Source organism: Melospiza melodia, chromosome 3, assembly GCF_035770615.1.
Source record: "Melospiza melodia melodia isolate bMelMel2 chromosome 3, bMelMel2.pri, whole genome shotgun sequence".
Classification (NCBI taxonomy): Eukaryota; Metazoa; Chordata; class Aves; order Passeriformes; family Passerellidae; genus Melospiza; species Melospiza melodia.
In genome coordinates this window covers 122,710,611-122,735,348 of record NC_086196.1, presented here as the reverse complement: position 1 = coordinate 122,735,348, position 24,738 = coordinate 122,710,611, and the positions used below count along the sequence as shown (strand labels likewise).

The window sequence follows — 24,738 nt, the reverse complement described above, 5'->3', positions numbered from 1 at the left end:
GTTCTCTCCTTAGTTAACTTGGCAAAGTAATTTAACATCTTTGTGTCTATGGAATATAGTTACTGGAACATCATTTGAAACACTTCAAACCTATTGTTGAAAAAGGTATGCTTATTCAATGTAGTATCATAAATACATTACATGAGAGTGGAGTAAAATGGAAAAAAGGAAAGACTATTTAAAAATAAACAGATCCAATGAAAAGGGGGTGGTGGGGATAAAATAATGAAAGTTTGCTTCATTTTGCTTCATACACAGTGTCTGGACATTTTCTCCCTCATGAAATTAAACTTCAGTGATTTACTTTCACTCCCCATCCCTCATTCCTATGAAAGAGATAATCATAACACAAAATAAAACAGAGAACAAAGTGACACATACATTGGCAGTGGTAGAAATGTGTCAAATACTGGAAAAATAAGGAAAAAGAACATTTAATTCAAACTGAATGGCAGCCCTCTCAGAGAAAGAGGATGCATATATTCATTACTCAAGCAACCTTGTCCATTGTGTTTCATCCCTATCCCTGTATAATCACTGCTTAGAGGGTTTTATAGAGAACAGTACATTATCTGGGTTGTCTGTGACTATGTGATGGTATGCTTTAACCACTTCCAAAAATCAACCCCCTAAGATGTGTTCTATTCAGGCCTCCATGATCATACCAGATATCCCAAGCACATCCAGAGCTCAGAAAACAAGGAGTCTTCAGACATTGTATCTCTCCCATAAGCTCTTACAGCACACCTCAAAAAACCTGCTCTGGGATATATCTGAGAGATCTGCCCTGTATCACTGCATGGGAGATGCTGTTTAATTTTGTACCAGCATCTTTGACAGAGAGGAAGAAACCAGGGCTGCTGAGTTTTGCCTCTCCCTTCCCATTGTCTTCTAAAGGCCGGTTGGTGGTGATGTCTGAAACTAAAGACTTTCTTTATCTACAAACACTAGAAAGCTGCTCCATTTGCAGACACCCAGAGCCACATCACAGGCCAGGCAGAGGAAACAGTGATGAGGCAGAAAGTCCTTTTCTGGACTGGTCATGTGGATGAAGTGTGTGTCTATAAATGGTCCTAGATATGTAGGAAGCAGAAGATTTAAAGGAAGGCATTCCTTCATAGTGTCAGTTTAGGAGACAGTATTGTGTAATTTTTTTTTTTTTTTTTAAGGGAATTGAAATATAGTACAGTAAAATACCTTCACTGTGACTCATGGAGCTCATGGCCAGAGAACTGACAAAAGGCTACTGGGATCTAGTGTTCAGCCTCTCAGTGCCCTGTGGTTCTTCAAAGCAGCTGCTCAAGGCATCATGCAGAGGGCTCCACCAACTCATCCAGCTTCAGGTCTGGAGTAAGCACTGACTGCTAAGTCAAAAGGGAAGATGAAGATTGGAAGAAAGTCAACATAATCAAGGGACAGGTTTCTCGCTAGAAATCCCTTGAATTAATTTGTAGAACTGGTGTATCACCCTAAGCTTACAGAAAATCAACCAAAGGATGTCATAATTAATCTGCTCCTCAAGGGAATGCTGCAAACCAAGACAGGATTTGTCCATTCAGGTTTTTTACACAAAAAGAAATATTCACAGGGCTGCCTTAAACTTCCTTTAAGGAAAAAAAACAAGAAAAGAATAAAAGTCCTTCACCTGTGCTTAAGGTTCTTTTCCTGCATTTGTGGTTTTTACCTCACAGTGTGTCCTGTAGCCTGGTTCTTCACCCATTATAGAGCCAGGCCTCTCAAAAGCTGACTTTGACATTGTTCCAAGACAAATCTGTAAAAGTGCATATCGGGGATGCTTACCTGAGGCAGAATGCAATCCACATCGGCCTACTGACTAATCAATACAGGGTGTTGAAGACTAACTGTGATACTGTTCAGTCCAAAGACAATTCTTGTTAACTCCCATTCCTTAGAGTCATCTTACATGGAAGACACACAAAACTGAAAGTCAAGAATATTTCATATTTTTTTTTCCTCCATGCTGTAGAAACACAAATAATGGAAGCATTCAGGGTGGAAAAGTCAGGAACAAGAACCGGGCCATTGTCCTGGAGGATGGCCCAGTTGATTTGCTGAGTGGAAAGGGAAAGAGGGGCCAATAAATAAAGATCTTCTGAAAGATCCTCTTTTTCCTGTACATAGACACTACACAGGTGTCTTTGGCACTGCATTAGAAAATGCTAAAGAGAGGAACACTGTAATAAGACAGGGCATCTGCAGCTGCAGGGAATGCTTAAGAAGTCAAACATTGCTGTGATCAGAGTAGGGTAAATATTTAGTAGTTGCCAAGACTGCTAATCCAGTGCTTTCCAGATAACTGAATTGTACATAAGTATACGAAATTCTTTAAAAATGTTTGTGTGTTCATCAGTGCATTATAAACTGTTACTATAAAATACACTACAACAATTTCCTTTTCTTTTATTTCTGACTAAAGACACCTGTGCTGTTTAGCCTTGTATGTCTTCACTCCACTAACTCCTGGTCAACAATTTGTTCATCCATTGTTATAGCTAGTCAAGTAGAAACTGTCAAGTCAAACAGTGAAGGACAATAATTAGAATTTTGTGTCATGGGCTGAATGTGGAATGCTCTCAATGGCAAAGTGCTGCGGTAAGAAAAGTAATTCTGACACAATTACTTAGGTGAAATATTTCTGAACTACTCATTTCCGTTCTCATTTCAGGCAATCAAGTCCATTTCCCTCTCTACTTATTTCTCCATCGGATTTGTCAGGAAACATAAAAACTGCGTATGTTTCATAGTCATCTTCTTACTCCAAATTCTCAGATTTTACATTTATGTTCACCTTATTACTAACCAGCTGGAATAAAAAGCAAGTGAGCAAATGTTCAAAGTTAAAACACAGTAAGTTAAGATAAAAATGGGGAAAATGCTTCCTTAAAACAAAAAAGAAAGTTGTTCACTTGTTGGAATGACTCCATAGGAGACACACTAAGTTTATGACAGGACTGGAACATCATTCGTGTAAGGAAAGGCTGAGAGAGTTGGGGTTCAGCATGGAGAAGAAAAGGCTTTGGGGAGACCTTATTACAGCTTTTCTGTACCTTGAGGGGGCTTGAAAAAGAGGGAGAGTGACTTTCTATACGGCAGATAGTGACAATGGTTCTAAACTGTAAGAGGCAGGCTTAGATTAGATGTTAGGAAGAAATTCTTTACTCAGAGGGTGGTGAGGCACTGGAACTGGTTTACTAGAGAAGTTGTGCCCTCACTGTGACCAGCCATGCCCTTGCACCCATGGCTGGTCACAGTGAGGGACCTCAGAAAGCAGAGAGGGTGGAAGGGACCAGCAGTGAAAAAACTGTGTGGGTTGAGCAAGAAGAGCCCCGAAATCCTGCAGCTTTGTGGTGAGGAACAATGTCTGAGTGAGTCCTGTGGCAGCCACGTCTCCATTTCACTCCCTGCATCTCCATCCAGCCCAATTCCCGTCCCTGGAAGTGTTCAAGGCCAGGCTAAACAGGGTTCTGGTCTGGTGGAAAGTTCCCCTAATAGTAGAAGAATTAGAAATTTTATTGTTAAAAATGCATGTGATTAATAACTGAGCTTTACATTTTTTTTTTTTCATTTTGAGCCTATAGAAACAGTTCAGATTTCTTATATATTAAGCTTGCCTCTCTTCATCTTTCTTTGCACCAACTACAATTTTAAAGTTTTCTAATTAATATCCTGTGTCCAAAAATACAACAGGGAGAAAAATTCACATGAGCATTTTAAAAATATGTTTTCATAAGAGACATGGTTTCTATGTTAAAACCACTGAGGTAGCAGGACTTCACTGCAAAAGTTCAGCCTCATAATTAATGCCAGTTGGTAACTCACAAGACATGCCACTGACATCCTTATTTCTAAGTGCTCAGTAGCAGTTACTATATTAAAGTTAACTACTCAATGGCGTTTTCCATAATGAAGATCAGATTGAAGAAAATGTGCATATTCAGATCCATAAAGTTAATTAATCAATAAGCAATTTAGACAAGTACTCATTAATGTATCACAAACCAAACCTTTTAAACAACATAAAAAACCCAACCAAAAAAAAAAAAAAACCAGCAAAAAATGTATGGTGAAGTTTTATCAGTTACATTTATAGTGTGAAGATTATTACTAATTATTGAATACGTAGTTAGCGAGCCCGACCTTTGCAGACTGTGCCCCTTGTTCTGCTCTCAAGTGTAAATTTCCAACTGTGGCCACGTATGTGAGTGCAGAGCTTTATTATATCTCATATCTATATTTAAATTTCATTCTACCATAGTAAAAATCACTTCTACACCACTTCCTAAGTTTTAACAAGACATGTCCCTGGCCCCAAAGGGTTCATAGCTTTAAAGAAACTTGTTAAGACATGTTGGAAGACAATAACTCAAGAAAGGAGACAAAGGCAGAAGAGCACTGCATTAATGAAGACAAGCAGAAAGAAAAGAAGAACCCAGAATATCATCTCTGTTTTTAACAGACCAGCAGTCAAAAAAAAAAAAAAAAAAGACATTGACTCATGCAAGTCCTTCTACAGCAACAGTTGGTAGGGTAGGTCTCAGGAACTGGTATGTGAATTCCTGACTTTAAGTATACCACAATACTCCTGAATTCAGTAATTGTTGTGTTGCACTAAAAATTTACAAGCAGCACTGTAGTGGCAGATTGTTTTCAGATACGGAGGACCCCCTGTGGCTGACAGCAGCTAGGTGCAGGAAGGGGTTGGTGGTTTTCAGCCATGTACCACTGCCATGCTGGAGGAGAGGGGCTGCAAGCACTGCAGAGATGCTGCCTCAGCCTCAGCCTCAGCCTCAGCACTGCCCTGGGTCTCTGCCAGGCACAAAGCTGGCAAGCAGCCCCTGCCTGCACCTCTCTGCTTCCTGGGGCCAGGGGGAGTCAGAACACAGCCTGCTCTCACACATGCAGACATGCATCTTGCAGTAAGACATGAGAGTGTGATCCCACTGCTGCAGTGACGCCCTCGTCCAACTTGGTGTGGTCCCACTGGAAACACCAAGAGATACAGGGGGGAAAGTGAAGATGGAAACAGGGTCAGAAAAACTACACTGCTAGAAGGAAAAGACATGGAGACAGATGTGGGCATTCTTATGATTGCTTACTAGGACTTGGGAGGAAATGTCTTCACCCCCAGACTGAAAGGACTAGATCTTGCATCAGAGCCCTTCCTTGATGGGTTCAAAGGCACAACTTAAGTATGTCTTGTTACAAATAGCAAGTGCCTAGCAGAGAAATTTTATAAAAGGTATGACTTCCATTCAAATTAGACACAAAAACAGATTTAGGGAAGGGGATACCAAACAAAACTGGGAAGTCAAACAGAGAATTAACTTTACCAGCACATTATGAGAAATACCAGAAATAAGGTTTATCTCGCACAGCCTCCGAAATTTACATCAGAACAGGGAAAAGAATAACTATCAGTATGTGAATCAGCTATCTTACCTCTAAGATCCAGAGCAAGACTCAATAGAAAACATTATTAGAATCACCTGTTTCTATTTGTTGACCATACCAGGGGAAGGAGCAGCCCAGATAGACACATCTGCATTTCAGATGGCATCCATCCATCTGCATTTTAGCAGTCAGTCCAAAATTGGGTAGATGGATTCCAATGCATATCCCATTAATGGGACAGTTTTCTGAGGAATGGTGGGGAGAAAGAGACTGGGAAATACTTCCAGCTTGTAGGAACAGCCAAGGAAGGAATCTTGATCTTCACTGATAGGTGCTCTTGGTAACTTAAGAAAGCTGCTGTTTAAGGAAGCAGTATCCTTGAACTTTTATCTGTATTTCCAGTAGTTGAAACAATACTTTGGGAAATGAATTCAAAGAGCAATAATAGATTGTAAAATTAGAATATGGAAAAGAGTCTAACAATATAGATGCTTACAGGAAGCCAGTAGCACAGGCATAAGAGAAGCTGAAAAGAAATACTGAATACATAGAAGAGAAAAAAGATAGAAATAAATGGCTGAGAGAGAAAATGAGTGCAAGAAGTATATAAGAAAAAAGATTATGGAAGGCTGTGTAAATGAGATGAAGGTATTGCATTAAAATATACAAAGAGAGAAGAAGCAAGAGGAAGCATATAAAAGAAAGGAAGAAAAGAGATTAGAACAGCTTCTTGTCAGTATATTTGAATATAATGTTTTAGTAGTTTTATCATTAAGTATTTCTCAGTATCTTTTTCTCTCATATTAAAGATGAGTATAAAATAGAAATATATTCATATCTAAGCATTTCACAGAAAACAGGCTACTGGTTTTTTAAACCCTGTGTCATTTTTGAATATACAGCACAGTGTAGTGTTTGAAACTACAGCTATTTGTTGGTTTCCCTTCTGCAAGGTAACCTACTTATTTTTAAAAGCCTGGTATTTAATACACAAAATAACAGACAAAAATCTAATACTAATAAACAAAAATAAAGTTTATGAATAATCACATTATATAAATACCTTTACCAAGACCAAATATCTTTTGAAGCTGAGTTGCTCTTTGTGAAGGTGACACCCTCTAAAATTAATTAAATGTACAGTTAAGCCAGTTTTAAGGAACCTATACTGAGGCATCCATTCACGACTTGTTTCAAGCACACAAACGACTTTATCAATTATGACTCTCAGGACCAGAATCCATACTGATTAATTCTGCATAGATCTGCTGACTTCAGTGACACTACTTACATTTACTGTGATAACAGTCAGCAATGTTCAGCAAGAACAGAACAATAAATCATTCACCAGAAATTTTTGGTTATATCACTTCAATAAAAGGTCTAGGATTTACTGCTTAACATCAGTGAAATAACAGATTCAAGTGTGCATACAGGAAGGAAGAGAGAAAGGCAAAAGAGAGAAAGAAAGGGAGAAATAGAGGGGGAAAATATTTCAGTGCAATCAGACACTGTTGGCAGGAGAGGACAGAGAACATTGCCAGAATTTATGAAAGACAAAAACCTATGGCTCTTAGCAGGAGGTCTAGTACATTTGGAGTAGGTGCTCCATGCTGTGTTTGGGTTAATTCCTTTTATTTATTGTCCTTTTAGGATACGGTGGTAGATAGCTATATAAATTAGTACATCTCTGTCATTTCCTTTCACTCACTCACCCATAGTCAAAAACAACAAGAAAAACCCACCCTCTAAATACTCCCTCCTTGTGCCTGACAATTTGGGAACTACTTTTCTTGCAATCTCTCATATTTTGTATAGTGTTGTCAAAATGTGTCTCGTCAGAATGATGACAGCCACCTGTAGCTCCTCACAGTAATACTCCACATTTTCACAGAATATTTTGCCCTTCAGTAATATAAATGTGTTTCTCTCCTCTCACTCTTCAGTTCGAGCCCAGAGCACATATCAGGATCATGATTCCATTCTCACATATGTTTTACACTGATACAAGGCCATTGATATGAGCTGAGCTACTGCCAACACACAACCCTCTAACTCAGTAAACTTAGCTATTCCTCTAAAATTCCATGCTGGAAGACTAATTTAATGACCTGAAATACATATTCCAAAAAGCTGCACTTCTTAAAATTGGAATGATACATTCACATCTGTTTTCCTCAAGCAGTTGAGCTTCACAGCACCACCTTGCAGAAGTGTGGACCATGAACCCCTTATTGACAGTCATGTGAGAAATCCTTGCCATGTCAGTAAGCAGCATTTGTCATTCATGACTTTGGCTGTTACTGTCTGATGCTTCCTCTTTTTCAGATATTTTAATCATTTTTACAATATGACATCAAAAAATAAATACCGAGTGTTTCAGTACAAAAAAAAAGTCTGTCTGACATATACATAAACTTTTAAACAGACTGCTTCAATGAAATAATTTACTCTGGACACCCACCATGCAGCCAAGGAAATGAGTTTTCATGGAAATTATGAGAGGGCATATTTTTTTTCTTCTCCCAAGTACTCTCTTCCAAAATTATAAAGTATATCTTTTATTCCCAATTCTAAAGCATTTGTTTAGCTTAAGATAAGCCTTGCCCATTCAATCAAATTTTAGATACTAGATAATTTTAGAATAGGACACAACTTCTTCCTCCTTTAAGACGTGAGGAATTGCAGATAATGTGTTTACAAAACCAATGGTGTTTAGATGGAGAAAAAAGACCTTGAGAATTTCATCCCTGGGTCTCAGCTTGATCTGAATCTGGACTGGATCTCAAATTTTTAAATGTGAGCACTCACTTAAGGCAATTATGGGCACTCAGCCAATGTTTTAAAACTGAAATAGATGTCCTGACATTCTGAACAACAATGTTCAGTGCTTGCTTCCAAATTTCAACCATTCCAGGATCTCTGGAAAAAAACCCTCAGATTTTCACCCCTGAAAATTTACCTCTCCAGTAGCTACTAAAATATCCAAAAAGAGTGAAGATCAAAATGTACTGCCCTAAAGTTTTATTCAGCTCCACATTCCATTTCAGAAGTCATTATAAATGCTGAAGGAGGCTTAAGATTCCCCCCTAATACATTCCCAGCTTCTAATTATTTTCAGCACAGGGGAATTGCTGAAGTGGATCAGAATTGGCACGCTTATTGACAACCCCCACCATCACTGGATTTCTCTTTCATATGCTTGTCCAGTTTGTCCGAGTCCACAAAAATTTGTATTTTATTTATTTTTTTATTATCTACAACATCCTTTGGCAAGGAGTTTCAAGATCAGTTACTTGCTTCATGAGCAACTCTTCTGTTTTGAGCATGACTCCTTTCAGCTTTTTATGGTGCCTGCTGTTCTTTGGCTGGACAGTAAATTATCGATCCCCAGCCTATATTTCCTTGCCAATCTTGACTCTGTAATACCATAGTCTCATAACATGTCCCTTTCTCTTTCTCAGGGATTGAAGACCAATCCTTGAATGGTCTTTACATGGAAATACTGGGTATTCAAGAAAATATAATCTGTACAAACTCACCATATTAATTTATTTTTTTTCTAAAAATGTATGCATTTGGGTCAAACAAGTATGCAGGGGAAGACTGTGCTGAGACTTCAATTCCTGTTCTTTAGCATGGAATTTGGAAGCCTGAGCCAGGAGGCAGCTTTTTGTTACACTAAGTTTCTTGGGAAGAGCTATGTGCCTCAGAAAGATGTAATTCTTAGTGAGGGGCAACTTAAAGCTCCAGATAACTGCAGATACTGTTACAAAGGATGCACTTGAAACCTCCCAAAATCCATTATCAAACTATCACTTCTGGATGCTCAGGGATACAGAGTTCTGAATCCTCCCCTCAAATCAAGCTCACAGAAACTTTATTTTAAAGAAGCAGGCAGGCCATGCTTTGCCAGTAGCAGTAAAGCAGTGATGGAGCCACCATACCCTGTGCACTTCCCCTTACCAGAACTAAAGACATAAGAGAATAAAGAGCCACTTGGATCCTGATCCTAGTTTAGAAAATTCTTTCTGTGTTTCATGCTGAATAGACATTGTGAACTGTGTGTCCCTGAATGAGGTCTAAGTGGAATAACAAAAGCTGTTGTAGCCTTAAACAAATGTTGCTGTCCTTTTCTCTGGCTTAGAAAGTTATAACAAGGAAAAACCTCAGGTTTCAAACCCTCAAAAAATGGACTGGAACCCAAGACTTTCACTAAGAACTTATTTAATCAAGATTCTGCACAGGTATCTTGAACAACATCTTAAAACAGATGGACTTGGTAGAGGACAAGCAGCATAATTTGTGCATTTCTAGGCTAGTTCTGATTGGGGTAGAGCTAATTTTATTTCACAATATTAGTAAAGTGTTCAGCTGTGTTTTGGATTTGTGCTTTAAGCAGGATTGATAGTCCAGGGATGCTTTCATTATTGATGGGCAGCACTTGTACCCAGCCAAAGCCTTTTCTGCTCCTCACCCCATTCCATCAGAGAGGAGGCTGGGGGTGCTCAAGGAGCTGAGGGGACACTGCTAGGACAGCTGAGCCCAATGACCAAAGGGACATTCCATACCATATGGGGTCATGCTCAGTAAATAAAGCTGGGGGAAGTAGAAGAAAGGGGGAAACATATGAAGTGATGGCATTTGTCTTTCCAAGCAAACATCACACCTGATGGAGCCCTGCTTTGCTGGAGGCAGCAGAACAACTGCAAGCCCATGGCAAGTAGTGAATGAATTCCTGGGCTTGCTTTCCTTGCCTGTGCAGACTTTGCTTTATCTAGTGTTATCTCAACCCATGAGCTTTCTCACTTTTACTCTTTCATTTCTTTCCCCAACATGACTGAGGCAGGAGTGGGTGAGTGGTTACGGGGGGTTTAGCTGCCAGGTGTTAAACCACCACCATTTTAAACACAAAACTCTTACAGCAGAAAGCTAAACTCTAGACAGGTTTATCAGTCCTTCATTTTCACTAACGCAAGGAAAAACTCAACACAAGACATCATCTTTTAACACTGCCCTTAGTGATTAGTGGTGTTAATGACACACAAAGTACATAAAATTACTCTTCTCTAGCCTACATAAGCAAAATGAAGAGCATCAAAGACAGATTCAATATTAACTCTGAATTTCGTTCCTTTTAGTAGAACAAGCCAAAAGGACACAAGGTTTGTGTGGTTTTCTGTATTTATCACAGTTCAATTTGATTAATGACTAGGCAATATTTTAGAGTACATTAATAACATCAGAGATGAAAGTGCATTTTTAAAATATTTGTACTCCTCCCAGTATAAAGAGGATTTCAGTGCATTTAGATAATTAACATGGAAACTGTGGCCTTATTTTTATTTTGATCTTTGCATAAATATTCTCCAATTATTTTTTAAAGTTTATTATCTAGCCCACATGTAGGGACTGCAATGAGTTTTTCATAACTTTACTGGTGCAGCCTTAGAATTTCACCACCAGACTATGTGCATACATGAAATAGCAGCAGGTTTGTTATCAAGTGACAGCAATTATATATGTAAGACATAAAGTATTTAAAATATTGATTTAATAGATTCAAAGGCTAGAAGTTTTTTTTTTCCACACACCTAATAAACAGAGGCAAAGAACACCAAGTAATCTACAAATGTTACTAGTAATAAAAATACTTCTGAGTATCCACTTAAAATGCAACCAAAGAAGCACAAATCCAGGAAATGTGCCATAGAATGACATCTGGTAAAAAATAAAGAACTTCAAATATTTATGCAAAATTAAAAATTAAAAGCAAAATAAGTGAAATAGAAGGCTTTCCAATAGAAGGCTTTATGCTATAATTTTTTTAAAACCTACAATGCCTTGTAAACTGCCCCAGAATAACAGAATGGACCAGTTCTGTGAGGAATTTTGCTTTGTACTTAAAAGATTCTATAAATTCCAGTGTGAAAAAATCCTCTAAGGGAAGAGGGCTTGAGAATGGAAGCCCAGGGCACAAAAAGACACATGTCGAAAAATGCAAGTCAAAACTAAGATACTAAGGGTGCAGCACAGAAAAAGAAAAGCATGAATATGTAACAAAACAGGATAATAATAAATTTTATACAATCCAATTAGAAAAAAATCAGATATGTAAATGGCAAAGATTAAAATTATAGTTTCTCAGAAATATAGGGAATTGGTTCTTGAAACAGCACATAATTGAAAGAAAACTATTTTGAGAAATGAGTGTCACCTTGCATGACCTAAGACAGCCTTAAATCAATGAACTCAGTTTAATAAACTGGACACCATTATTAAAACAGAGTTTAGACATATTTTTAGACTTCAATTGCAATCAGCAGAAAGAAGTCAAGGATTAAGGATATCCAAACTAATATGTAAAGTGGTCTTAAAATAATGAGGTTAAACACATCTAACAAGATGTAAGATATATAAAAAATGTCACAGCACTAACCTTTGGACAAAGGCCTTCAATAAAATGCATGTTAGTCAAAATGTGGCATTTGTGTTCCTTCTAAAACCAAGAATACTTCCATTGATAAATGAACACATGGGGAAGGGGAGGAGATAAACAAGGAAAGTAAGTTGCAAACCAGTGGAGTGAAATGAAAGGATTTGAGATGCTACTTGAGCTAAGCAGGGAATTGTCACAATCTGAAATGGCAGCTTTCAGGAAATGAGGGAAATTATCACGGACTGTAATAGCAAAGAGGTAAAAAAGGGAAAAAATGGATAGCAAAGGTAACTTATATATGTTTTTATAAAAAGCACAAAGTTAAAATTATAAAAACAAATTAAAAGAGCCACCTAAAATATACCAAAAGCAAGAAACTTTTAAGAGTAACTATGTCTTCTGGGAACTTGAGAGAGTAAAGACAGCAATTAAGGAGAAGGACATTGCTAGGAGCACAGAAGATTTATTTGCATCAGTCTTCACAATAGAGGATGTTAGGGAGATATCTACTCTTGGGTAATAAAAATTAGGTACTATCAGATGAAGAGGTGCTGGAACAAATCAATCATTTGAAAAGCAGGAAGCCAACAAGACTGAAAATCCTGAACAAGTAGTTGAGCTATGCAATCTCTAATTGAAAAACAACTCCTTTACTGGAAGGTTAGAGAGTAGCAAATGTTTCACATGCATCATAAAAGGAGTTTTGAACGAATCAGGTAATCAAAGATTCATAAATTTTACATTCTGTACCTAACAAATTAAAAATAACAAAATAAAAGACTCACAAGACCATGAGATGATAGATCTGTGCAAAGGAAAATGATACCTCACTCATCTGCTAGAATGTTTACAACACATCAGTAAACTACTGAAGTGGTCAAAGGAGAACCAATAGACATCATTTATTTAAACTTGCTTGACAAAGTTTCTCACAGGAGACAGATAAAAAGAACAGACATGGACAGCAAACTGAAGACCTCTGTTCAGTGCAGCAGCTCTCAGAAGAAGCAAGATATTAAATGAATCAAGAAGAGATGATAAAGAAAAACAATGTTATAAAAATCAGAGCTGCAGCCTGATCTGAACTGTTGTGTGCAGTGCTGATTTCTACATCTTAGAAAGATATCAGAAAACTAGGAAGTGTTTAAGAGAAAAGGGACAAGAATTATCGAAGCAGGTTTTTGTGGAAACAGAGTGGAATATTTTTAAAAGATATTAAATAGAGGCATGGTAAAAATATTATACAACTGCTAGAAGTTAGCCAGAATCTCACTTCTCCCTGCGTTAATACAAGAATATGGTGACATATGAATATGTTGAAATCAATAAAAAGCTAGCAAATCTAACAGAACATCAGTTTTCACTTAGTATTTATGCTGTGAGACTCATCATTTCATAATGTTGAGATAGAAAAAAAATTTAAGATTGAAAACAATTAGGTGCTTATGTAGAAAATAAGAATGCATGGAGTTAAACAAGCTAAATGAGTATTGCAGGAGAACTTAGACTTCTTTGGACACTTAGAAAGAGCTCTGCATACTGGAGACTACGTAAGATTTTTTGAAGTCAGATTGTCAAAAATACTCGCATTCTGGGTTTTCTGCACCTTCCTCAGGAGCCTTCAAGAGCCACCATCTGTGGCAGGATTCTGTACAGGCCTTACATGTGATTCAGGCCCCTTCTGCCCATGCTCTTAGTGTCACCTATTGCATGAATTCAATATTAATTATTTATTAATCCAATAAATTCAATAACTGGCCCAGTTATTGAATTTATTGGATTGAATGACAATATCAAAATATTTAAAGCTAGTAGCACAATTTAGAATTACTTGTGGAAACCTTTGCTGAAGAAGCCATACAAAGAATGAAAACAAACAAGCAAGTAAACCACTGACTTTTTCAACTTGAAAATTGTCAACCAACCAATGGTTTGATTGAATTTGGAAGGTGACATTATTGACAAAAAAATCAACTTCCCAAAAGCAAATTAGTATTTTTGTCAAAATTTTTCAGTTTCAAAATAGAACATTTTATTCACCCATGCCTCCAGTTATGCCATATATTCTTGAGCACCATCTACTGGTGCTGCATTATTAATTAGCTATTTATGAATATATGAATCACTTCTCTAATAAAATTAATTAGAATCACATAATCTTTCCAAGTATATTTAAAATTGAGAAGGCAGAACATAGCCTATTTTTTTATTAAATTAATGTTTCCTCTTAATAGCAGAGAGAAAACTAATACTGGGGAAATTCACTTAGAATCTGAAATTAATAGAGAAATGCATTAAAATCTTAATGGTTTGTAACATCCTGGACCAGAAAACAAGTGCAAGTCCATGATTTTTTTTCCAATTGGCATTTGTTCTCAATCTGTTGGAACAACAGAATATTTTATTCTCTTCTTATTTAGGTATTTAGTGAATTTTATAATGCCTGCAATATAGCCAGCATCTTCCATTTTATTTCTTTTCTTCACACCAAATTACATAACATTTCTCTTGAAGTGGTCACACCAGCTTTGGATTTAACATTTTCCTGACTCAGAGCTGGGAAATACAGCTTGGTGTTCTGCAGAATAATATGTAATGCAGAGTAGAAAGTCTATTCTTGCCAAAGGGGATTTTGAAGGGCCTTGCACATCTACGAAAAGTGGGATGTGGGAAACAGACCAGGGGCACTTCTACATAAGCCAAGAGGCTCAGTGTAACTATCCCTCAACTCTTACCTCTAAATTCAGTCTGTAACAACAGTTTCCTTTCTTGTGTACACAGAAGGACATATCTAAGCATAACTCTGGAGTCAGTTCAACACGATGATTATGATAACAATAATAATAATGAACAAAGTCCTTCTTGAAAACAATTTTAAGGGTTTTTTTAAAAAAATGTGTGCCTTCAGTACTGGGGAGAGACTGTCTTATTTGCTCAAAGGAGCGACACTGCAGGCTGCAACAGTGACCTTTACCTGAAACGAGTCCCCCTAAGAGTGACTGGTGATTGAGTAAGAGAGCAGTCCATTCTCCAAAGCCACTTGCTTTAAACTGTGGTCTTCCTTTTTAAATTTGCACCAGAACTGTCAGTGGTAGTTCCAATTCCGACTGTGCTGAATTTTGTGCTATGTTCACTAAAATCTGGATTGAAATCATCTAGCTGCTGTCACCAAGAGAGTGAAGTTCCCAAAGTACTTCTGCAGATCTGGAGGAAAAATCCCAACTAAACAAGCCCTTTAATTTATTCCATCCAACATATTAAATTGGGTAAGCCTCATTTTTCTCATTAATACGGACATTACTTAAAAACATTACTTTCCTCCCTCTCTCCTAGTTTGGATCAAGCCCAACCTTGCTGAAACAATTGCATTGAGTCTAGAAAGCAGCACTATAAATTTAGCATTCACTATGTTGTGCCTGTCCCTACAACACTACTACTGAGCTACATAACACTTCTTTCAGTGCCTTGATACTTTCTTTGTAGTACAGATGGCACCACGTGCACCATGCAGGGCTGACAGCCCTCCCATGAAACACTGTGGGATTGCATTAATGCATTATTCCTAGGTTTTAACAGAGGCACTCAAACAAGATTGATCTACTCAATATTTCCAAATTATGTGCATAGGTTCACTTTGCATCTGCCCTTCAGGCTGTAGCTTAGGAATAAATGTACACACAAAAAAGGACCATTCCAAACACAAGTGATCTGCATGCCCAAATTAAACAAATGTATTGTCACATTTCTACCTATTTATATTCTGCAGACTTAAACATATCCTGACTCTCACTTCTAGACTATCAAAATAACACACATACATACAAAATAACATTTTTTCTTTTATCTCAAATGCTGCATGACACCTGGCAAACAATTTTTTTTTCTCAAATTGGCCTCAATTGCAGAAGAAAAACACCTGCAAGTGAATTGTAGATATCTGTGTACTCAGAAAAATGGTATAGCTTATTTTAGTTCCAGTCATTAAAACCTGAATTGTTCAAGTCTGATTGTACAAATCTAAAGAAATTTTCAGAGTGCTCTGTGCTGCTGTCCCATCCCACCCTGTCCCATCATTTCCCACTCCTCTGCCCCTCAGCTGCCATAGTTAATCTAAACATGACTTGTGCAACCTCCACCCTTTCCTTCATTTTGTGGACAAGAGGTTAAGGACTCATCCATCCCAGACTCCTCTCCAGCATTGCTATGTCTTCACAAAATTGAAAAGTTCAAGTTAATCGCTGGGTTGGAATACTTAGGAGATGTCTAAAGACAATTACTTATCATACCTTGTAGATTCATTATTTTTTAATTTCCACTCACAGTTAATGGAGCTACAACTTGCCAATGCCATAGAAAACAGGTAAGAGTTCATTCAAGTTGGTTTTTTTTGTGACTTACCTTACAGTTCTTCATTTAATGTAAAGGAGATGAAAAAAAATATCCAAATATTGCGTTGTATATACACCTTTGATTTGTTCTGCTCCTATCACTCTGCCAATGAACAGAAGTTCCCCTTAAGTACCTTAAGCGACATGATGATCACCCACAGATAGTATGGAATGTCACCAAATGTGAGAGAATTTGATTATCTCTAAGTCAGTAACAGTTCAGTTTTCATTGCATTGCATTTGCTGGGCACAGACCCTGAATATCTCTCACATTTTCCTGGCTTTGGGTAGGTACTTTTTGTTTTATTTTGACAAGAGGGATATAACATATTTATGAGTGTAAAATCTAGCAGGGATGTGGTTTACAGCTTATACCTATGGAAAATACAGTAAAAAGCTATAACCATGTTTTGGTTTACTTTGGTCGAAAGCGGTTTGTGACCAGCAATCCTCTGATCAGAATTTGTGCAGCATGTAATTGTAATCATAAAAGCTGTGTTTTACTGGAATGCAAACCTTGTAGGGGCTAGAGCAGGACTGTAGGGGAGGAAACCGCTTGCTTTAAGGACTGATTTGTTTGGATGTTGTCCAAAAATTTAAACTTTCATTTCATCGGGGTGGGAGGTCGTGTCCAAAACCACTCAACAATGATTCATATGAACTTTGAAGGCGTGGATGGGCTGCATTGCCCCACGAACTCAGCAGGGCCTTGTGCTCTCTGCAGAATGGCAGCAGTGGGAGCACACGACAGCCAGGCTGAGAGCTGCTGACTGACAGCAGCATTTATTAAAATGTCATCTCCTAATTTTCACGCTGGATATCTGTTGTCGTGCAGGCTGCCCTGATATCTCACGCCAGCGGGAAGAACCAGAGGACAACCCAACCCGACCTGGGGAGCAGGAGGGACACAGCGGGAGGGGACGGCAAAAAAAACACACCCGGATGCAGCAAAATTTAAAACTAAAACAAAAGAAAAAGGGGAGCGCCGTGCTTGTGGCAAAGCTTTCTTCATGAACCTCCCCCGTGTGACCCCGCCCGCCGCCGTCGGTGCCACTTCAGCCGCTGCCGCCTCGCAAACTCCGCTCTCCGCCGGGGCAGCGCCGCTCCCGCGCTGGGCACGGCGCCGGAGCCCGGCCGGCTCTCCATCCTTCCCGCGCGGGAGGGCGGCGGGCGGCAGCGACCGAGGGGATGCGGCTGCGAGCGGGCACGGCCGCATCTCTGGCGGGGAGCAAACGCGGCGTTAATCGCAGCCGCGCTGAGAAAATTGCTATTGTTTCTAGTCGGAGGCGGGCGGCACTTTGAGAGGGTTTATCCCGGGAGCCCCGTATCAGTTAATCTGCATCGCGGGGCCGAGCCGACAGCTCCCGGGGCTGCGGCGAGGGGGAGGTTGTGCTTTGGAAGGAAAAACAAGAGGAAGGAGATCAAGTGCGAGCTTCCCGCCCCGGCGTCCCCGTTTCCCTCGCTCCCCGCCCGCGGGTTTTTCTGACGCCGGGGCGCAGCGCTGGGAACGGCGGCCGGGGAGCCCTGCCGGGCGCGGCGAGCGGCGTTCCCGGGACGCGCCGAGCGCCCGTGACGCGCGCACCGCTCCGCGGGCCCGGCTGTCGGGGCCGGGGGGCGCCGCGGGCACGCGGACTCTCCCCCCCCCGCATTCCCTCGGCGGGCGGCCGGGGGCGCGCGGGGGCGGGCGCGCACGGGGCGCGCACACGCGCGCGCGCTCCCGGCGCGGCTCCCACGGAGGCGGGCGGGCTCGGCAGGCGCGGGCGCGCGCGCACGCGCGCACGGGCAGAGCCACACGCAGCGGCAGAGACGCGCTCCCGCCGCCGCCGCCGCCGCCGCCGTGCTCCCTGCGCGCCCGGCGCTCACACCGCTCCCCGACATCGGCAGCCGAGGACCCCCCGCCGCTGTCCGGCCATTAGTGCCCGGGGGGAGGAGGAGGAGGAGGAGGGAAGGAGGAATAAGTCTATTAGTAATAACAACAACAACAACAACAACAAAACCCACCAACAAATCCGCACTAGCGCCTTAGTCCTTCTCTCAGACCGTCGACTGCCTGGCGTCGCCGTGCATCGGGCTGCTGTGCTGAGACTTTGTTTCAAGTAAAAAAAAAAAAAAAAAAAAAACAACAACAAAAACCAAACAAAAAAAACCTTCGCTTGCTCAGCCACTTCCATTTTTTTCCCCTGCAGTCTCGCTGGTTTGAGGTGGTTGTGTTTTTTTTGGTTTTTCTTTTTTTTTTTTTTTTTTTCCTGTTTTCTTTCCCTTCATGTGGTTGGATTTGGTGGATCCGAAGCCAAAGCTGATTTTTTCCCTCGGTGGGGTGTGCGTGTGGTGTGCGGGGATTTTCTCGCTGCGTTTTTTATCTTCTGCTGCTTTTTTAAATCTTGGTTTTGAACCTGAGCCGGGGAAAATGGGAAACGGTGCTTCCGTCAGAAGGGGAATCTCTCCATCACTGTTGTTGGGACGTGTGCCTATGGTGCTAGTGTTTTAGAGAAATAGCCTGACAGCTTTCGGAGTGGAAGGTAAGGGTGCCCCGGGCATTTCCATTTCCCATTTCCAGGGATTACGACTGGAGAGCTTTTAGCTTGGGATTCCGGGGAGGAGGCGGCGGAGGAGGGGGACAGGCTGTTGCTGAAGGATAGAGAGAGAGACAGCACATACGAAATGATCTCCGCATTTACTTCAGCGCTGCAGTTTAAAAGTTAGAGAAGTCCGTTTTGCGACAGGTCTGCTTCCCTGAGAGTAATTTCCAGCGAGACCGAGAAAACCTGAGGTTTGTGCACGATTGGGGTAATTTGTATGGGGGGTGGGGGGAATTGTTAGGTTAATAGGAAGTTAAAATAAGAGAAGTCAGTGGGTCTTCTGTTGGGGGAAAAAAAAAATAAATGGAGTGATGGCGCCGTCTATGTTCGGCTAAACTACAGTGTCACCTAGAAAATCAGTTCGGGGAATATCCAAACTAAATGCCCGTTTCTTTTCAGCAGAAGAGAATTCTCCCCCTTCCCAAATAGGCGACCGTAAGCCTCTGTGGCCATTGTTTAACTCCTTCCTCCGTGGAAAAGAAAGATCTTTTTAATCTGGGTGTCTTAATCCTTGCAGCGAGCAGGTTCACTCTGCATCTAGCAATGCTGCAAACTAACTGAAGGCTGCCGGCACCCTGAGTTCGTGTGTGTGTGCTTGTGTGCGTGTGTAATGCACACAGGGAGACAGGGATTAAGACAGTGCTCTGTTTCAGTAGCCGTGCATGAACAAATGCACAACTAAAATGAGGGCTTTACATTTCTTCATAGAAAACAGCCTAGCACTGCAGAGGTCTTTATTTTTTCTAGTGCAGATATTACACAGGATGGAAAAAGTCAGAGGCTTTTTTCCTTTTCAAACAGAAAAGCAAATAAGCTCCCTTTCTACTTTCCAGATTATAAAATTAATCCTTTTTCATGGGTGGAATTCTTAATTTAGACACTTATTGTCACATTGGCTTTCAACGCCTACACCATCCTGAATAACACTGCGCAGAACTGCATTGCCTGCAAAGTGCTTCAGCAAAGGAGAAATTGTTTCCAGAATTCCCAATAAGTTTCTCTTTTTTAAGACCTTAAATGCTGTACCAGCCCTGTTTGGAGAAGGAGAACCATGTTATTCACTGAGACGGATGCTCAGAAAGGAGAAAATCTGACCATGTGGATAGACCCAGCAGCAGCCCTGCTTCTTTTTCTTTTTCTTTTTTTTTTTTTTTAAACCTCTGCTATAAAGAGGGTTAGAGTTGGTACTGCTTTTTGCCCATTTCAGGATTCAGAGTTTGCAATATAATCTAGGAGATAGGAAAATCTCTTCAAGGGAGCTTAATCCGGTGACTTGCTGTGTGTTACGCAATGGGAAACAGAAGATGCCTTGCTGTTTGGTGAGGAGATGAAAAGCCAGGCAAAGACACACATCAAAACTCAGTAACCGTGCCTGTGTGTGTGTGTGTGTGCCTCTGCTCACAGAGCAACAGTGGAAGAGACTGCAATCTAGAGAGTTTTGAAATTAGGTTGGTATCACTTCTTTCTGCTTGCTTTTAAGAGCAGAGAGTAAAAAACTACTCATTTGTAAGAGATAAGCAACTTTTCAAAGGTTAATGCTGAAAACCTTCAACCTGAAATTTTTTGATATCATTATGGAGATAAATGTAACTCAGGTTCACTCTATGAACCTAGGACACTGTTAAAAGAAACAGAGCATGTGGAGACTCTGAGAGTTGGCAGGTGCAGTAAACCAGCTTTATTTGGAGATACTAGCAGAGAAAATGTAATATTTTTTTTCCTTGTTCAAGCGCAGGGCTGCAAAATACAGGAGCTAATCAGACAGTACAAGTAATTCGTAATCAGAGGGCAAGTGCAGTCCAATAGGTGCAGAGATCCTGCTGTAGCATGGCCAGTTACATAGAGCTACTGATTGTAATACTAATACTGTGATCCATTTTGTATATCCTTAGAGGCTGAAGCACATTGAAATTATTATCTTAAAAAGCTGGCATTTAGTGATCGTGTCAGACCAGCAGTAGTTATATCCATCTGTCTTTGTTTCTTTCTTCAATACTGTCAAAATTTTATTAATGCATTCATCTCAGTATTTGCTGCCTTTTTAGAGACCTGGCAGCCACGGTGAAGACATGTAGGCATATGGGAGATAATGTTCTATCTGTAGCAAATAGTAATTTGAGCATTTTTAAATTATAGTTGTAATAATTCAGTTACTTCTCAGACTTAGGAGAAAAATAATATATAACAAATTCTACTGGCTTTCTTGTCCTATTCTGGTGAAATTCTGCATGTGGGTATCGTATATGCACGTACATAACTACAGCCGATTAATTATTTACTTTTTGGATAAATAAATAAATAAATTTCTCTTCTCTTGGTCTGTCAGGTAAGGCATCTGGATTTTTGCTTAAGTTGAGCAGTTCTAGTCCACGCCATGATGACTAAATCCTAGAGAGGAGAGGACATTCCTATTAATAATCTAATAGACGTTGAGTTTTAATTTGTCCGTGGCAGCCGTGTCTGCGGCGATGGCCGCGTGGTGGCGCTGTGCACACAGCAGCAACCCCGGCCCTTGCGTTATAAAATAAAAATTACCTGCCCTTCTTTCTGAAAGGGGCTCTAACTGCAAGCTTGAAAACAGCTGGCTCGAATATTGGAAGGAGTTTGGTTTTCTATGCGTGAAGAATTCTACTTGCATTTTTATTTCGTTTCATCTCCTGCAGGCCAAATGACATAGGATGAAGGCTGTTCGTAATTTGCTGATTTATATATTTTCCACCTATCTACTGGTTATGTTTGGATTTAATGCTGCCCAAGACTTCTGGTGTTCCACGTTGGTGAAGGGGGTCATTTATGGATCGTATTCTGTAAGTGAAATGTTTCCTAAAAACTTCACAAACTGCACTTGGACGCTGGAAAATCCAGATCCAACCAAATATAGTATTTACCTGAAATTTTCCAAAAAGGACTTCAGCTGCTCCAACTTTTCCCTCTTGGCTTATCAGTTTGATCATTTTTCTCATGAAAAAATAAAGGATCTTTTAAAAAATAACCATTCTATAATGCAGCTCTGCAACTCCAAGAATGCTTTTGTATTTCTGCAGTATGATAAGAATTTTATTCAGATACGTCGTGTCTATCCTATCAACTTCCCAGGATTACACAAAAAAGAAGAAGACCACAAATCCTTCTTTGAATTTTTGGTGTTGAACAAGGTGAGCCCGAGCCAGTTTGGGTGCCATGTGTTATGCACTTGGTTGGAGAGCTGCTTGAAATCTGAAAATGGGAGAACCGAGTCCTGTGGGATCATGTATACAAAATGCACCTGCCCTCAGCATTTGGGAGAGTGGGGAATAGACGACCAGTCCCTGGTGTTGCTCAATAACGTGGTGCTGCCCCTCAACGAGCAGACAGAAGGCTGCCTGACCCAGGAGCTGCAAACCACCCAGGTCTGCAATCTCACCAGGGAAGCCAAGCGGCCGCCAAAGGAAGGTAGGTGCTCCTTGGAGGGGGGGCTGAATGCCATGCCAGTGTGTAAGTCCTGCTGCCAGCTCTCCTTAATACTCACATTCCTTTCAGTTGCTCTCCACTCTGGCTCTCCTCTAGATGAGGTGAAAGGGCTGGAGAAGATGCACACTCCCTTAAAGGCAGGGAAGGCTGAATTTTCATTTCTAAACTGGCCTAACCTACAGCTTATAGTTCTGCTGAGCACCGTTGAAACTCCTCACAAGTAGGACCCATCTGTTCTAAGGCCTCACTTACAGTAATGCCCACAGGTGGTGAGCCAGAAATCACTCTCCCCCTCACCATCTCCTTACAGCAACCACCCAACTGCAAAACCTTGGCCTTCTTGATATGATCCCTCGACTTTGCAAGGAAAACATTTCCAAAGGCATGCAGGCAACCTGACCAAAAGACCAAGAAATTTACAATGTTCAGGACACCTGGTCCCTGGGCCAGACCTCAGCAACCTACAAATAAACCAAGAGCAAATGCAATTCCTAAGGGTGAAGCCTCTGCCTGAGATGCCTGGAGAGGCGAGGCACTGTGCAGGCAGGACATGCTGGTTTAACCTCCTGGGAGCTCTGGGAAGGGGCCAGAGCTGCTCCTGCACCCATTCCCCAGGCAGTCCCTGCTCCCGGAGATGGAGGCTCAGAATCTCATTGCAGTATTAGCGAGGAGGGGACTGATGTGTCATTCCCAGCAGCTGCTCCAGTTCCAGCAGCTGCTTCATGTCCCTGCTGGAAAAAGGGGAGGGGGCTGCTGCGGAAGGGTGGGAAGTCAGGGATCCAGCAGTTAGCACGGCAGCCTTCCACCTAGTCCCTCTGCTAGTCCCTCCTGTTTTAGCCTGAATTCTGGAGCGGTTGGGGCAGGAGGGTGATTTTTAGAAGGACTTTGAAGGGTTGTGAGGCAGGGAAAGCGTGGGTTGAACATAGATGGGGGCACTGGATGCAGGCTCTTGGCGAGGGGGTCCTTCAGAGCTGCCGTGCGGGAATGGGGGGAGGGTGAGGATAAATCATCGAGCCCGGGGTATTGCATTTTAATGCAGGAAATGTTCCCTCTCTCCTTGTTTTTTGCATAGCCACAAAGCTCTCAGTCTGTGGCGAGGCAGTGCCAAGCTCCCAGCCCCCCTAATAGAAGTTGCTTTGTGGAGGAATGTAACATTGACACGTTGTTAGGAGAGAATTTTCTTTAAGGGCAGCCAAGCCCCAGTGCTGTGGGAGAAGAAAAGCTGAACTTGCTCCAGCTGCGGCGGTGCCAGCGGCCAAGGGCAGGGCCGGGGGAGGGGAAGGCTGGCGAGCGGGACGCTTGGATCGTCCTGCGGCTCCGCGCTCGGCCGCCGGCCCGGACCAGAACGGTTCTGAGGGACGGGGGCGGCCCGGCTGCCGCAGAAAGCCCCTAGCGAGGCCCGTTCGGTGGCAGGGAGGGTGGCTCGCACCGTTCGGAGCGGAGCAGCGCCCGGCGGGCGGGGCAGCGGAAGGGACGGTGCCTCAGACGCTGCGCGGGTGCGGGGCGCTCGCACCGCCCGTCCGCGGGGGGAGGCGCCGCTTCCGCCCCCGGGCTCGGCCGCGCGAGTCACGGGAAGCGCGGGGGAGCGCGGCCCCGGAACGCGGAGAGCAGGAACAGCGCGGAGCGGAACGCGCGCAGGGAGCGCGGGGCCCTGCGGAGGGCGGGCGCGCATCGCTCGCATCCTCCCGCATCCCCCCGCATCCCCCCGCATGCCCCGGCCCGTCCTTCCTCCCTGCCTCCGGTTCCGTCCTCCGGCACCGGCTCCCTCGTGGGGCGGGGGGCCAGGCAGCGCGGGCACGTTGGGCTCTCACATCTTTCCCCAAAATACACCAAATTCCAAAGGGATAAGTGTATCTAGGCTAAAGCATCTGTTTCAGAAACGTGCTTAGTTGAAAGGACAGAGGAAGCTTAGGGCAAGCTTTTCTTTGGTTTTTTTCTTCCCTTAAATTTTGAAACGTGTTTCCAGCATATTCTGCTTCCAATTTCAGACATATTTTGATTCTTGTTCCTACTCTTGGGTTCTCCTGCATATGAGCTTGAGAAATGGAGGGTGGAAATTTCATTTGGTCGGTGGAAGGTTTGATTTGCTTGTTTATCACTTTATTTAGTGGGGCCAGTTTTGTACTGAGGAAGATTTTTACAATTTTAGAATTACTTCAGTTAATGCACTTCGAAAATTTTCATCAGATTTTTACTCAAAGTTATAATCAATTTGCAAATTAAGCCTAAGAGTACTTCTCAGTTAGCAGTAAGCTTTTTGTTTTCCACTCAGTGTCTAAAACATTTTTCCCTTTCCCAAAAGGCTAAAAATCTGCAAGGGAGGTGTGTTTGTCTTCTGTAGATACAGTTGCACTCATTAAGCACATCAGTCAGGTGTATCTCTTTGGAAAAAGCTGGTTCGTGGTTCAGATCAAGGCCTTATTGAGGAATCAAAACATAGAATGTTCTTGCTACAAACGGGATGCAGTTC

At 41.7% G+C, this 24,738-nt stretch overlaps 1 protein-coding gene and 1 long non-coding RNA gene across 15 annotated transcripts in view; one reads left to right on the top strand and one right to left on the bottom strand.

Moving 5' to 3' along the window:
- LOC134416383 (uncharacterized) overlaps window positions 1–18,362 on the bottom strand; it is a 52,430-nt gene extending 34,068 nt beyond the window's left edge. For all 3 annotated transcript variants that reach the window (XR_010027254.1, XR_010027256.1, XR_010027255.1), the window contains exon 1: window positions 18,241–18,362. This is a non-coding gene — a long non-coding RNA (uncharacterized LOC134416383). The remainder of the gene's footprint in view (window positions 1–18,240) is intronic.
- A 155-nt stretch (window positions 18,363–18,517) lies between these two features.
- ADGRB3 (adhesion G protein-coupled receptor B3) overlaps window positions 18,518–24,738 on the top strand; it is a 445,420-nt gene continuing 439,199 nt past the window's right edge. For 10 of the 12 annotated variants that reach the window (XM_063152986.1, XM_063152987.1, XM_063152982.1 and 7 more), the window contains exons 1-2: window positions 18,518–18,758; window positions 21,482–22,250. In XM_063152986.1, the coding sequence (XP_063009056.1) occupies window positions 21,497–22,250 (754 nt within the window). In that variant the 5' untranslated portion in view covers window positions 18,518–18,758; window positions 21,482–21,496. Of the gene's footprint in view, window positions 18,759–18,882; window positions 19,010–19,994; window positions 20,267–21,481; window positions 22,251–24,738 lie in introns of those variants that run through there. The other 2 variants (XM_063152980.1, XM_063152981.1) reach the window with 2 other exon arrangements.